At 46.9% G+C, this 14,911-nt stretch overlaps 1 protein-coding gene across 1 annotated transcript in view; it reads left to right on the top strand.

The window, feature by feature from the left end:
- LOC115117253 (unconventional myosin-XVIIIb-like) overlaps positions 1-14,911 on the top strand; it is a 65,047-nt gene that overhangs the window by 4,748 nt on the left and 45,388 nt on the right. The window contains 14 exon segments of the mRNA XM_065018088.1: positions 2,915-3,027; positions 3,175-3,342; positions 3,503-3,713; positions 3,856-3,998; positions 4,196-4,296; positions 4,366-4,429; positions 4,548-4,692; positions 6,382-6,552; positions 8,683-8,773; positions 8,971-9,163; positions 9,250-9,330; positions 10,552-10,672; positions 13,539-13,686; positions 14,069-14,252. Coding sequence (XP_064874160.1) covers positions 2,915-3,027; positions 3,175-3,342; positions 3,503-3,713; positions 3,856-3,998; positions 4,196-4,296; positions 4,366-4,429; positions 4,548-4,692; positions 6,382-6,552; positions 8,683-8,773; positions 8,971-9,163; positions 9,250-9,330; positions 10,552-10,672; positions 13,539-13,686; positions 14,069-14,252 — 1,934 coding nt within the window.

The raw sequence follows: 14,911 nt of genomic DNA, 5'->3' as shown, positions 1-14,911 counted from the left end.
GTGCTTACTGTAGAGTTAACAGTATTTACTGTAGCGTTAACAGTATTTACTGTAGCGTTAACAGTATTTACTGTAGCGTTAACAGTGCTTACTGTAGCGTTAACAGTATTTACTGTAGCGTTAACAGTGCTTACTGTAGCGTTAACAGTATTTACTGTAGCGTTAACAGTGCTTACTGTAGCGTTAACAGTGCTTACTGTAGCGTTAACAGTATTTACTGTAGCGTTAACAGTGCTTACTGTAGCGTTAACAGTGCTTACTGTAGCGTTAACAGTGCTTACTGTAGCGTTAACAGTGCTTACTGTAGCGTTAACAGTATTTACTGTAGCGTTAACAGTGCTTACTGTAGCGTTAACAGTATTTACTGCAGTATACGAATATTATCAATTCCGCCTAAGAAAATATGTGCATTTTCCCACCAGATTTAGTTTCCATCAAAACTGACTTGTGCGGATTAAAGGCTGTGCGTGATGACGTAGTGCACCTAAAACACGTTTGCGCTAAAGTTATGATGTACTGAATAAAAAACATGAATTCATTGTGTTTCCATAGCATTTTCCACTCAATCGATGGTTTTTCACACAAACTGTTGCAATAAATGGCAAAAATGATCAGTCTGGTTTTTGCTCATGTTCTCTAGACAACAGTTTGCTGATAAAGATGACCGGTTATATGTTGAGATGGATAAGAGCAAGATCATTCTTATTTGTTAATTGGCAGCTAAGTGAATCATCATCATGTCACTAGCATACAAATGAAGACCCATGATATTTATTGGAAAGGAGCATCAAGCTTGTCACTGTGCACTTTCACCACCCTGTGAAGTTCATCATACAACTTATTCCATCTATAGCCTAATAAACTGTGCATGCTTTTTGAAGTTGTAGTGGGAGGACAACACAACATGCACTACATGACCAAAAGTATGTGGACACCTGACGTCGAACATTGCATTCCAAAATCATGGAGTTGATCCCCCCTTTGCTTCTATAAAAACCTCCACTCTTCTGGGAAGGCATTCCACTATATGTTGGAACATTGCTGCGGGGACTTGCTTCCATTCTGCCACAAGAACATTAGTGAGGTCGGGCACTGATGTTGGGTGATTAGCCCTGGCTCGCAGTCGGCATTCCAATTCATCCCAACGGTGTTCGATAGGATGGAGGTCAGGGCTCTGTGCAGGCCAGTCAGGTTCTTCCACACCGACCTCGACAAATTATTTCTGTATGGATCTCGCTTTGTGCACAGGGGCATTGTCATGCTGAAACAGGAAAGGGCCTTCCCCAAACTGTTGCCACAAAGTTGGAAGCACAGAATCGTCTAGAATGTCATTCTATCTGTGCTGTAGCATTAAGATTTCCCTTCACTGTAACTCAGTGGTGGAAAAAGTACCCAATTGTCATACTTGAGTAAAAGTAAAGATACCTTAATAGAAAATGACTCAACTAAAAAGTGAAATATACCTAAGTATCAAAAATAAATGTAATTGCTTTTCATTTTTGATTTTTTGAATTTATTTACGGATAGCCAGGGGAACACTCCAACACACAGACATAATTTACAAATGAATCATGTGTTTAGTGTGTCCGCCAGATTAGATGCTGTAGGGATGACCAGGAATGTGTGTGAATTAGATTACAATTTTCCTGTTTTGCTAAGCATTCAAAATGTAGTACTTTTGGGCGTCAGGGAAAATGTACAGAGTAAAAAGTACAACATTTTCTTTAGGAATGTAGTGAAATAAAAGCTGCCAAAAATATTAATAGCAAAGTAAAATACCCTTACCCCAAAAAACTACTCAAGTAGTACTTTCAAGTGTTTTTACTTAGTTACAGCAGTGGTGTAAAGTACTTGAGGATCCTAGCCTGAACCATGAAAAACAACCCCAGACCATTATTCCTCCTCCACCAAACATTACAGTTGGCACTATGCATTCGGGCAGGTAGCGTTCTCCTGGCATCCACCAAACACAGATTTGTTCGTCGGACTGCCAGATGGTGAAGCGTGATTCATCACTCCAGAGAACGCGTTTCCACTGCTCCAGAATCCAATGGCGGAGAGCTTTACACTTCTTCAGCCGACGCTTGGCATTGCGCATGGTGATCTTAGGCTTGTGTGCGGCTGCTCGGCCATGGAAACCCATTTGATGATGCTCCCAACGAACAGTTCTTGTGCTGACGTTGCTTCCAGAGGCAGTTTGGAGCTCTGTAGTGAGTGTTGCAACCGAGGACAGATGATTTTTTGTGTGGCCTACCACTTCACGGCTGAGCCATTGTTACTCCTAGACATTTCCACTTCACAATAACAGCACTTACAGTTGACTGGGGCAACTCTAGCAGGGCAGAAATTTGACAAACTGACTTGTTGGAATAGTGGCACCTTATTACGGTGGCATCCAATGACAATAAGGCCATTCTACTGCCAATGTTTGTCTATAGAGATTACATGGTGGTGTGCTTGATTTTACACACCTGTCAGCAACGGGTGTGGCTGAAATAGACAAATCCACTAATTTGAAGGGGTGTCCGCATACTTTTGTAGTGTTTCTTTCCATGTGTGACTTCAAATTTACCTCCATATGATGGTTATTCTATCAACAATTGGGCAAGAAATCATTTCCAACCGCAATTTGTTGCATAATTCATTTTACAGACACTAAAAGATCCCACAAAGTCGAACAAACAAATTGTCTGTCGACATTTCTGAAATTGTTCCAACACTTCCTGTTTCCATCACAGATTTCGTGCTTTTTTTAAATACAGTGTGGCCTTACTTGCCAAAAAATCTGTGGATGGAGACATGGTTAATGATAAACATCAAAGTCATATTTTAGTGACTAATGGGTTTGTCCTGAGACTTCCCATTGGTAGGTTTATACTGAGCTTTTCTGTGATTGGTGGGTTCTGTATTCCAGCCACTCAGCTGAAGCCAGACGAAGGAACCCCAGATCTCCCAGCAGGCTTAGTGAGAGTCAGAATGGAGACAGATGGAACACTGCATGATGTCATGGAGCACGACATCCACAAGGTAGTCTCTCTCTCTCCCCTGACTTCCTCAGTCTTTCCTTTACCCTCTCTCTATTTTTTCTTCTCTCTCCATCCCTCTCTCACATGGTCTTTCTCTCAACAATATCTCTCCTTTCTGACATCTCTCTCCCTCTCTTTTTCTCTCCAGTTGAATCCCTCTGAGTTGGACCTGTGTGAGGACTTGAGTGAACTGCAGAGTGTGAATGAGTGTGGAGCACTCCACACGTTAACCAGTCGAGCTAAAGCCAGCCTGCCTCTCACACAAGCAGGACCCAACCTGCTCAACTTCTGGCCTCCGCTGAACCAACACGGCAAGGTTAGCGTGCGCACACACACACACACACACACACACACACACACACACACACACACACACACACACACACACACACACACACACACACACACACACACACACTTCATGTAGTTCCAGTGGAACCAGGTGATAATTGAATATTGATGTCTCCTCTCCCTAGACCCCTCGCTCCCGTCGTGGGGACAGTGTGTGGGACGCTCCCCCTGCCCTGGCCGCTCTAGTCAGGCGTGTCTATGTCTCCATGGTGGGCACCCGCAAGGACCAGAGTGTGTGTGCGGTGGGACGCAGCGGCACAGGCAAGACCACCTCCTGCCAAGCCTTCACACACACACTCCTGAAACAGGCTGGTACTGCCGGAGACAGCATCAGTGGTTAGTACCTGTGTGTTCCTGCGTGCATGCGGAATGTCATGTGATATAAAGTGTTTGTGTATAACGTATATGGAGTGTTGGAGGTAATAGCACATTGTGTATAATGTTATCTCTCCATCTGTTTGTGTCTGTGTGTGTCCAGTGGAGCGTATCCAGGCAGTATTCACAATCCTGAGGTCGTTTGGGTGTGTGAGCTCTCAGCACAGTGATGCCTCTTCTCGCTTCGCCATGGTTCTCTCTCTGGACTTCAACCATGCTGGACTGGCCTCTGCCGGACACCTACAGGTACACACACACACACACACATATAAGCACACACACTCAGACACACACACACAGGCACGCACACGCACACGCACACACAAACACAAACATGCACGCACACAAATTGTTGCCCATTATCAAAGTGTATTGCTTATACTGCAATGTACAATATCATTGTCTCAATGCCTGATAATTTATTCCTCTCTCCTCTCCTCCAGACTATGATGTTAGAGAAGTGGAGAGTGTGTCAAAAGATGGAGGGAGAGAGTAACTTCCTGGTCTTCTCCCAGATGCTGGCTGGACTCAGTACAGAGATGAGGTACACACACACACGCACACGCACACACACACAAACACTCTTACATGACTTCCTGTCTCCTCCTGATAGGACGGAGCTGCAGATGCACCAATTCCCAGAGGCCAACTGTTTTGGAATAGTCCCTCCCACCAAGGTAACCAGGACATGTTGCTAACCTTTGTGTTTTTTGGCCATATTGCTTACTCTACATACTATACATACTAATAGGCCCTGCTTCCTACCATCTGTGTTCTCCTCCATCCCTCCATCAGGTGGAAGAAAAGCAGCGTGCATCAGTGGCCTTCACCAAGCTGCTGGTTGCCATGGAAACTCTGGGCTTCTCGGCCAATGAGCAACGAGCAATATGGCATGTCCTGGCAGGGTTGTACCATCTGGGAGCAGCGGGGGCATGTAAAGGTATAGAGTTTATACCATAGACTGTACCATCATCTCTCTCTCCATACCATTTACTACAGTGCCTTCGGAAAGTATTCAGACCCCTTGACCTTTTCCACATTTTGCAAGGTTACAGCCTTATTCTAAAATAGATTAAATTGTTTTTATTATTTTTTTATTGCAAATTTATAAAAAATAAAAAACTGAAATATTACATTTACATAAGTATTTAGACCCTTTACTTGTTGAAGAACCTTTGGCAGTGATTACAGCCTCCAGTCTTCTTGGGTATGACACTGCAAGCATGGCACACCTTGGCACAGCTGTTTTCAGGTCTCTCCAGAGACGGGTTCAAGCCCGGGCTCTGGCTGGGCCACTCAAGGACATTCAGAGACTTGTCCCGAAGCCACTCCTGCGTTGTCTTGACTGTGTGCTTAGGGTCATTGTCTTTTTGGAAGGTGAACTTTCACCCCAGTCTGAGATCCTGAGCACTCTGGAGCAGGTTTTCATCAAGGATCTTTCTGTACTTTGCTCCGTTCATCTTTGCCTTGATCCTGACTAGCCTTTATGCCATTGAAAAACATCCCCACAGCATGATGCTGCCACCACCATGCTTCACCATAGGGATGGTGCCAGGTTTCCTCCAGATGTGACGCTTGGCATTCAGGCCAAAGAGTTCAGTCTTGGTTCCATCAGACCAGAGAATCTTGTTTTTCATGGTCTGATAGTCTTTAGGTACCTTTTGGCAAACTCCAGGTGGGTTGTCATGTGCCTTTTACTGAGGAGTGGCTTCCGGGTGGCCATCTCAAGGAGGAGTCTTGGTGGTTCCAAACTTCTTCCATTTAAGAATGATGGAAGCCACTGTGGTGCTGCATAATTTGTTTTGGTACCCTTCTCCAGATCTGTGCCATGACACAGTCCTTTTTTTTTCTTGTGTGTGAATTTTACCCCTTTTTCTCCCCAATTTCGTGGAATCCAATTGTTAGTAGCTGCTATCTTGTCCTATCGCTATATCTCCTGTACGGGCTCGGGAGAGACGAAGGTTGAAAGTCATGCGTCCTCCGATACACAACCCAACCAAGCCGCACTGCTTCTTAACACAGCGCGCATCCAACCCGGAAGCCAGCAGCACCAATGTGTTGGAGGAAACACCGTGCAACCTTGGTTAGCGCGCACTGCGCCCGGCCCGCCACAGGAGTTGCTGGTGCGTGATGAGACAAGGATATCCCTACCGGCCAAACCCTCCCTAACACAGACAGCGCTAGGCCAATTGTGCGTCGCACCACGGACCTCCCGGTCGCGGCCGGTTACGACAGAGCCTGGGCGCGAACCCAGAGTCTCTGATGGCACAGGACACGCTGCAGTACAGCGCCCTTAATACTTAATACTTATGTAAATAACCTGTTTTTGCTTTTTCATTATGGGTTATTGTGTGTAGATTGCTGAGGTTTTATTTATATTTAATCCATTTTAGAATAAGACTTAACGTGATAACATTTTTATAAAGTCAAGGGGTGTGAATACTTTCCAAAGACACTGTAGATGATACTTTATATAGTTTAGCTGTTAGTAGGACCTATGAAAACATGACAGTCATGCCAATACTTTCTTTTTCTGTTTTCCACCCTCCTCTTTTCTTTTTCCCTCCCGTTTTTCTCCCCTCCCTTCCTTCCCCTGTCCTCCTCTCCCCACCTGCCTTCCTTACCCCAGTGGGGCGTAGGGCGTTTGTGAGTTTCGACAGTGCCCAGGTGGCCAGTAGTGTATTGGGGTGTGAGGGGGAGGAGCTCCACACAGCAGTGTTCAAACACCACCTCAGACAGCTGCTGCAGAGAGCCACCGGGGGCGGCAGAGAGAGACACACTACTACTGATGCAGAGGAGGGTAAGATAGAGACACACAGGTACTCGCAAGCAGGCACGCACGCACGCACGCAGGCGCGCACACACACACACACACTCTGTCACTCCAACCTGGTCTCAGAGCATTTCATATTATTCTGTAGGCAAATCCATTTAGTTTGATATGTTACGTTTAGTATGGTATGTATTCATTTGTGGATGTCCATCATTCATTTCGTATGATCTGTTACGAATTACAATTCACATTATATGTTACGAATTTGCAAAACATAATATATTATACGAATTTGTAAAACGCATAATATGTTATGAATTCTAGCTATGTGGCTAACGTTAGCTAGCTGGCTAAGGGGTTAGGGCTAAGGTTAGGATTTAGGATGAAGGATTAAGGTTTGGGTTAGGGGAAAGGTTAGCTAAAAGGGTTAAGGTTAGGGGAAGGATTAGCTAACATGCTAAGTAGTTAATAAGTAGTAAGTAGTTTAAAAATTGCTAACTGGCTACTAAATGAGATTCGAACTCTCAACCTTTGGGTTGCTAGATGTTCACGTTATACGCTAACCCATCCACCCCGACCAACTACCCTACTTTCATTTCTTCCTTAATAAGTAATCATCTGTCTTATGTAACCATACCAAACATAACATATCATACTTATTTGAGTGTCTATGTATTTACTATGTTACGTCTATACGTCTAGTCTATGAGAACAGACTGGTCACTCTGCCTCATCCTGTGTGTCTGCACCACCTCTCTCTCTCTCTCTCTCTCTCTCTCTATCTACCTCTCTCTCTCTCTCTCTCTCTCTCTCTATCTACCTCTCTCTCTCTCTCTATCTACCTCTCTCTCTATCTACCTTTCTCTCTCTCTCTCTCTCTCTCTCTCTCTCTCTCTCTCTCTCTATCAATTCACTTGAATTCAAGGGGCTTTATTGGCATGGGAAACATGTGTTAACATTGCCAAAGCAAGTGAGGTAGATAATATACAAAAGTGAAATAAACATTCAAAATTAACAGTAAACATTACACATACAGATGTTTCAAAACAATAAAGACATTACAAATGTCATATTTTATATACAGTGGGGCAAAAAAGTATTTAGTCAGCCACCAATTGTGCAAGTTCTCCCACTTAAAAAGATGAGAGAGGCCTGTAATTTTCATCATAGGTACACAGAGCATTTGGATGATCCAGAAGAAGATTGGGAGAATGTCATATGGTCAGATGAAACCAAAATATAACTTTTTGGTAAAAACTCAACTCGTCGTGTTTGGAGGACAAAGAATGTTGAGTTGCATCCAAAGAACATCATACCTACTGTGAAGCATGGGGGTGGAAAACATCATGCCTTGGGGCTGTTTTTCTGCAAAGGGACCAGGACGACTGATCCGTGTAAAGGAAAGAATGAATGGGGCCGTGTATCGTGAGATTTTGAGTGAAAACCTCCTTCCATCAGCAAGGGCATTGAAGATGAAACGTGGCTGGGTCTTTCAGCATGACAATGATCCCAAACACACCGCCTGGGCAACGAAGGAGTGGCTTTATAAGAAGCATTTCAAGGTCCTGGGGTGGCCTAGCCAGTCTCCAGATCTCAACCCCATAGAAAATCTTTGGAGGGAGTTGAAAGTCCGTGTTGCCCAGCAACAGCCCCAAAACATCACTGCTCTAGAGGAGATCTGCATGGAGGAATGGGCCAAAATGCCAGCAACAGTGTGTGAAAACCTTGTGAAGACCTACAGAAAACGTTTGACCTCTGTCATTGCCAACAAAGGGTATACAAAGTATTGAGATAAACTTTTGTTATTGACCAAATACTTTTTTTCCACCATAATTTGCAGTAAATTCATTAAAAATCCTACAATATGATTTTCTGGATTTTTTATTTTTATTTTGTCTGTCATAGTTGAAGTGTACCTATGATGAAAATTACAGGCCTCTCTCATCTTTTTAAGTGGGAGAACTTGCACAATTGGTGGCTGACTAAATACTTTTTGCCCCACTGTATATATATATATATATACTGTATATGTATATACAGTGTTGTAACAATGTACAAATGGTTAAAGTATACAATGTAGATATGATATATCTAGAGATATCTCTCTCTCTCTCTCTCTCTCTCTCTCTCTCTCTCTCTCTCTCTCTCTCTGTTTAGGTCCCAGGATGAGTGCTACTCAGTGTGTAGATGGCATGGCTTCTGGACTGTACGAAGAACTCTTCACGGCTATAGTGTCACTTATCAACAGGTACACACACATGTTCTGTCATCACACACACCTTTTATTTTTTGCCTGTTCAAGACTAGTAGAGTACAGAGTATCAAAAGTCATCTGTTTGTGGAGTTGTGATGTAGACCCACCTCAGGCAGTGTAGTATCTCTGTACCTTAGTATATGTGGTAGTGCTGAGGTGAGCCCTGGGTGTTTCCTGCTGTCTCCCCCCAGGGCTCTGAGCTCTCAGCAGCTGACATTAGCCTCTGTGATGGTGGTGGACACTCCAGGCCTCCGCAACCCCAGACACAGTGCAGAGGAGAGGGCTGCAGGCTGGTCTGAACTCTGTCATAACTACCTACAAGAGAGACTGCTGGAGTACTACTACACACACACCTTCACACACACACTGGAAAGATACGCACAGGTACAGTACACACACACACACTCATGTAATGTGATACTGGTTCACCTGTATGACTGCTAAGAGTGTGTACTGTTTTGTTGTTGCAGGACGGAGTTCAGGTAGACTTTGAAGCTCCAGAGACCAGTCCTGCTGAGGTGGTGTCCTCCATAGACCAGCCTGCTCTACAGGTAACACACACACAACCGTCTTCTACCTGCACCTAACACACACAACCGTCTGCTACCTGCACCTAAAACACACAATGGTCTGCTACCTGCACCTAACACACACAACCGTCTGCTACCTGCACTTAACACACACAACCGTCTGCTACCTGCACCTAACAGACACAACCGTCTGCTACCTGCACCTAACACACCACTGTCTGCTACCTGCACCTAACACACACAACCATCTGCTACCTGCACCTAACACACCACTGTCTGCTACCTGCACCTAACACACACAACCGTCTGCTACCTGCACCTAACACACACAGCCGTCTGCAACCTGCACCTAACTCACAACCATCTGCTACCTGCACCTAAAACACACAACGGTCTGCTACCTGCACCTAACACACACAACCGTCTGCTACCTGCACTTAACACACACAACCGTCTGCTACCTGCACCTAACAGACACAACCGTCTGCTACCTGCACCTAACACACCACTGTCTGCTACCTGCACTTAACACACACAACCGTCTGCTACCTGCACCTAACAGACACAACCGTCTGCTACCTGCACCTAACACACACAACCGTCTGCAACCTGCACCTAACACACACAACCGTCTGCAACCTGCACCTAATACACACAACCGTCTGCAACCTGCACCTAACTCACACAACCATCTGCTACCTGCACCTAATACACACAACCGTCTGCTACCTGCACCTAACACACACAACTGTCTGTACCTGCACCTAACACACACAACCGTCTGCTACCTGCACCTAACACACACAACCGTCTGCTACCTGCACCTAATACACACAACTGTCTGCTACCTGCACCTAATACACACAACTGTCTGCTACCTGCACCTAATACACACAACCGTCTGCTACCTGCACCTAACACACACAAACGTCTTCTACCTGCACCTAATACACACAACTGTCTGCTACCTGCACCTAACACACACAACCGTCTGCTACCTGCACCTAATACACACAACTGTCTGCTACCTGCACCTAATACACACAACTATTTGCTACCTGCACCTAACACACACAACCGTCTGCTACCTGTACCTAACACACACAGAAGAGACTACAGCTCTGACACCCTTTCTGAGAACTTCCACTAATCGTCCAGTGTGCCACACAGTGTTCCGGGCACAGACTAGCCTCGCCAGATCAACATGGTGTGTGTTTGTGTGTCCGTGTGTGTGTGTGGTAGGTGCGAGGGGCAGAGGGAGACCCCAGAGGACTGCTGTGGGTTCTGGATGAGGAGATGGTGACTCCAGGATCGACAGAAAACACTGTCCTGGAGAGAGTCTGCCAGTACTACAGCTCTACTGGTGAGACGGGAGGGTGGGGAGAGTGGGGAGAGTGGAGAGAGTGGAGAGAGTGTGGAGTGTGGAGAGTGGAGAGTGGGGAGAGTGGAGAGAGGGGAGAGAGGGGAGAGTGGGGAGTGGGGAGTGGGGAAAGTGGAGAGAGTGGAGAGTGGGGAGAGTGGAGAGAATGGAAAGTGGGGAGAGTGGAGAGAATGGAGAGTGGAGAGAGTGGAGAGTGGGGAGTGGGGAGACTGGAGAGAGTGGAGAGAATGGGGAGAGTGGAGAGAGTGTGGAGAGTGGATAGAATGGGGAGAGTGGAGAGTGGGGAGAGTGGAGAGGGGAGAGTGGAGAGTGGAGACTGGGGAGAGTGGAGAGAGTGGGGAGAGGGGAGAGTGGAGAGTGGGGAGAGTGGAGAGAATGGAGAGTGGGGAGAGTGGAGAGAATGGAGAGTGGAGACTGGGGAGAGTGGAGAGAGTGGACAGTGGAGAGAGTAGAGAGTGGGGAGAGTGGAGAGAATGGAGAGTGTGGAGAGAATGGAGAGTGGAGAGAGTGGAGAGTGGAGAGAGTGGGGAGAGGGAGAGTGGAGAGTGGAGGCTGGGGAGAGTGGAGAGAGTGGGGAGAGTGGAGAGTGGGGAGAGTGGGGAGAGTGGAGAGAATGGAGAGTGGAGACTGGGGAGAGTGGAGAGAGTGGAAAGTGGAGAGAGTGGAGAGTGGGGAGAGTGGAGAGACTGGAGAGTGTGGAGAGAATGGAGAGTGGAGAGTGGAGAGTGGAGAGAGTGGAGAGAGTGGAGAGTAGAGAGACTGGAGAGAATGGGGAGAGTGGGGAGAGTGGGGAGAGTAGAGACTGGGGAGAGTGGAGAGATTGGAGAGTGGTTCAGAGTGGAGAGAGGGAAGAGTGGAGAGAGTGGAGAGTGTGGAGAGATTGGAGAGAATAGAGAGTGGGGAGAGTGGAGAGTGGGAATAGTGGAGAGTGGATAGAGTGGAGAGAGGGGAGAGTGGAGAGTAGAGAGTGGAGAGTGGGGAGAGTGGAGAGATTGGAGAGAATAGAGAGTGGGGAGAGTGGAGAGAGTGGAGAGTGGGGATAGTGGATAGAGTGGAGAGAGGGGAGAGTGGAGAGTAGAGAGTGGAGAGAGTGGAGAGAGTGGAGAGTGGGGAGAGTGGAGACTGGGGAGAGTGGAGATTGGGGAGAGTGGAGAGTGGGGAGAGTGGAGAGAATGGGCAGAGTGGAGATAGTGGAGAGAGTGGAGAGTGGGGAGACTGGAGAGAGTGGAGAGTGGAGAGAATGGAGAGTGGAGAGTGGGGAGAGATTGGATAGAATGGAGAGTGGAGAGAGTGGAGAGTGGAGAGAGGGGAGAGTGGAGAGAGTGGAGAGTGTGGAGAGAGGAGACAGGGGAGAGTGGAGAGTGGGGAGAGTGGAGAGAATGGATAGAGTGGAGAGTGGGGAGACTGGAGAGAGTGGATATTGGAGAGTGGAGAGTGGGGAGAGGGGAGAGTGGAGAGAATGGAGAGTGGAGAGTGGGGAGAGTGGAGAGTGGGGAGAGATTGGAGAGAATATAGAGTGGGGAGAGTGGAGAGAGGGGAGAGTGGAGAGAGTGGAGAGAGTGGAGAGTGGAGAGAGGGGAGAGATTGGAGAGTGGAGAGTGGAGAGAGTGGAGAGAGGGGAGAGTGGAGAGTGGAAAGTGGGGAGAGTGGAGAGAGGGGAGAGTGGAGAGTAGAGAGTGGGGAGAGTGGAGATAATGGAGAGTGGGGAGTGGAGAGTGGAGACTGGGGAGAGTGGAGAGTGGGGAGAGTGGAGAGTGGAGAGAATGGGGAGAGTGGAGATAGTGGAGAGAGTGGAGAGTGGAGAGTGGGGAGACTGGGGAGAGATGGAGGGTGGAGAGAGTGGGGAGAGTGTGGAGAGTGGAGAGAGTGGGGAGAGTGGAGAGAGGAGAGAATGGAGAGTGGAGAGTGGGGAGAGATTGGATAGAATGGAGAGTGGAGAGTGGAGAGAGTGGAGAGTGGAGAGAGGGGAGAGTGGTGAGAGTGGAGAGTGGAGAGTGGAGAGAATGGATAGAGTGGAGAGTGGGGAGAGTGGAGATTGGGGAGAGTGGGGAGAGTGGAGAGAATGGAGAGTGGAGAGTGGGGAGAGATTGGAGAGAATATAGAGTGGGGAGAGTGGAGAGAGGGGAGAGTGGAGAGAGTGGAGAGTGGAGAGAGTGGAGAGTGGAGAGAGGGGAGAGAGTGGAGAGAGTGGAGAGTGGAGAGTGGAGAGAGTGGAGAGTGGAGAGAGTGGAGAGTGGGGAGAGTGGAGAGAGGGGAGAGTGGAGAGAGTGGAGAGTGGGGAAAGTGGAGAGTGGAGAGAGTGGAGAGAGTGGAGAGTGGAGAGAATGGAGAGAGGGGAGAGTGGAGAGAGTGGAGAGCGGAGAGTGGGGAAAGTGGAGAGTGGAGAGAGTGGAGAGTGGAGAGAGTGGAGAGAGTGGAGAGAATGGAGAGTGGGGACAGTGGAGAGTGGAGAGAGTGGAGAGAGTGGAGAGTGGGGAGAGTGGAGAGAATGAAGAGTGGAGAGAGAGATAATGACATTTAAAATGTGAGTCTAATGTTTCCTGTTCATTTTGATTGTTTATTTCACTTTTGATTATTATCTATTTCACTTGCTTTGGCAATGTAAACATGCCAGTAAAGCCCTTATGGAGGGCGGGTGGGCGGGAGGAAGAGAGAGAAAGAGAGAAGTGGGGGTGTCTGTGTTCGTTTGTTGCTGTGTGAGTGTGTGTAAGAGTTTGGGCGAGAGTGTGTATGTCAGTGTCTTGTCAGTTTCAGTGACACAGAAGATATAGTGTCAGCAGTGGACATGTGATTCTGTTGTAAGGTGGCATCGAAGTTCAGTTCTAAACTCTGGTTTGTCTGTCCTCAGTGCGTAAGTGTGAACAGCCCCTGCAGTGTGAGGTGAGCCACCTGATGGGTTCTGACCCGGTCAGATATGACCTGACGGGATGGTTCAGCCTGGTCCAGAACAACCCTTCTGCTCTCAACGCCATCTCACTGCTGCAGAATTCCTCTGTGTAAGTTTTGCCGAATCTCAGATCCACCCTTCGCCCTAATTACTAACCATGTTACTATATTGCTTTTATCCATTTACCTATTTCAGATCTATAAGATGTTTAAAATATGTATATGTGTGTTTATTGAAATTATATCCAATACAATTTTTTGGAATGAATTAAATGTTGACTTCAGCTTTTCCTTCTGTCTCTCGCTCTTTCTCTCTCTCCCTCTCTTTTTCTCTCTCCCTTTCTTTCTCTCTCCCTTTCTTTCTCTTTCTCTCTCTCCCTCTCTTTTTCTCTCTCCCTTTCTTTCTCTTTCTTTCTCTCTTTCCCCCTCTCCCTCTTTCTCTCTCTCCCTCTCTTTACCCCTCTACCTCTTTTTCTCTCTCTCCATTTCCAGTGGGGTAGTGAAGGCGTTATTCGGCCCCCGTGCCTCTGTTCCCCCTCTGTGTCGTGGTTTGGGAGGGGTGGAGGGGGGCAGCCAGCGTTCGCTACAGAGGAGTGGCACCGTCAGAAAGACCTTCAGCGGAGGAATGGCCGCCATACGCCGACACTCCCACTGTATATCAGTCAAACTACAGGCCGTAAGTCCCCTAATACACACTCCCACTTTATATCAGTCAAACTACAGGCCATAACTACCCTAATACACACTCCCACTTTATATCAGTCAAACTACAGGCCGTAAAAACCCTAATACACACTCCCACTGTATATCAGTCAAACTACAGGCCGTAAGTCCCCTAATACACACTCCCACTGTATATCAGTCAAACTACAGGCCGTAAAAACCCTAATACACACTCCCACTGTATATCAGTCAAACTACAGGCCATAACTACCCTAATACACACTCCCACTTTATAATCAGTCAAACTACAGGCCATAACTACCCTAATACACACTCCCACTTTATAATCAGTCAAACTACAGGCCATAACTACCCTAATACACACTCCCACTTTATAATCAGTCAAACTACAGGCCATAACTACCCTAATACACACTCCCACTTTATAAACAGTCAAACTACAGGCCGTAAAAACCCTAATACACACTCCCACTTTATATCAGTCAAACTACAGGCCGTAAAAACCCTAATACACACTCCCACTGTATATCAGTCAAACTACAGGCCATAACTACCCTAATACACACTCCCACTTTATAATCAGTCAAACTACAGGCCATAACTACCCTAATACACACTCCCACTTTATATCAGTCAAACTACAGGCCGTAA

Source organism: Oncorhynchus nerka, linkage group LG4, assembly GCF_034236695.1.
Source record: "Oncorhynchus nerka isolate Pitt River linkage group LG4, Oner_Uvic_2.0, whole genome shotgun sequence".
Taxonomy (NCBI): Eukaryota; Metazoa; Chordata; class Actinopteri; order Salmoniformes; family Salmonidae; genus Oncorhynchus; species Oncorhynchus nerka.
Note: the sequence above shows the minus strand (reverse complement) of the source record. Positions and strands in the feature narration are given on the sequence as shown.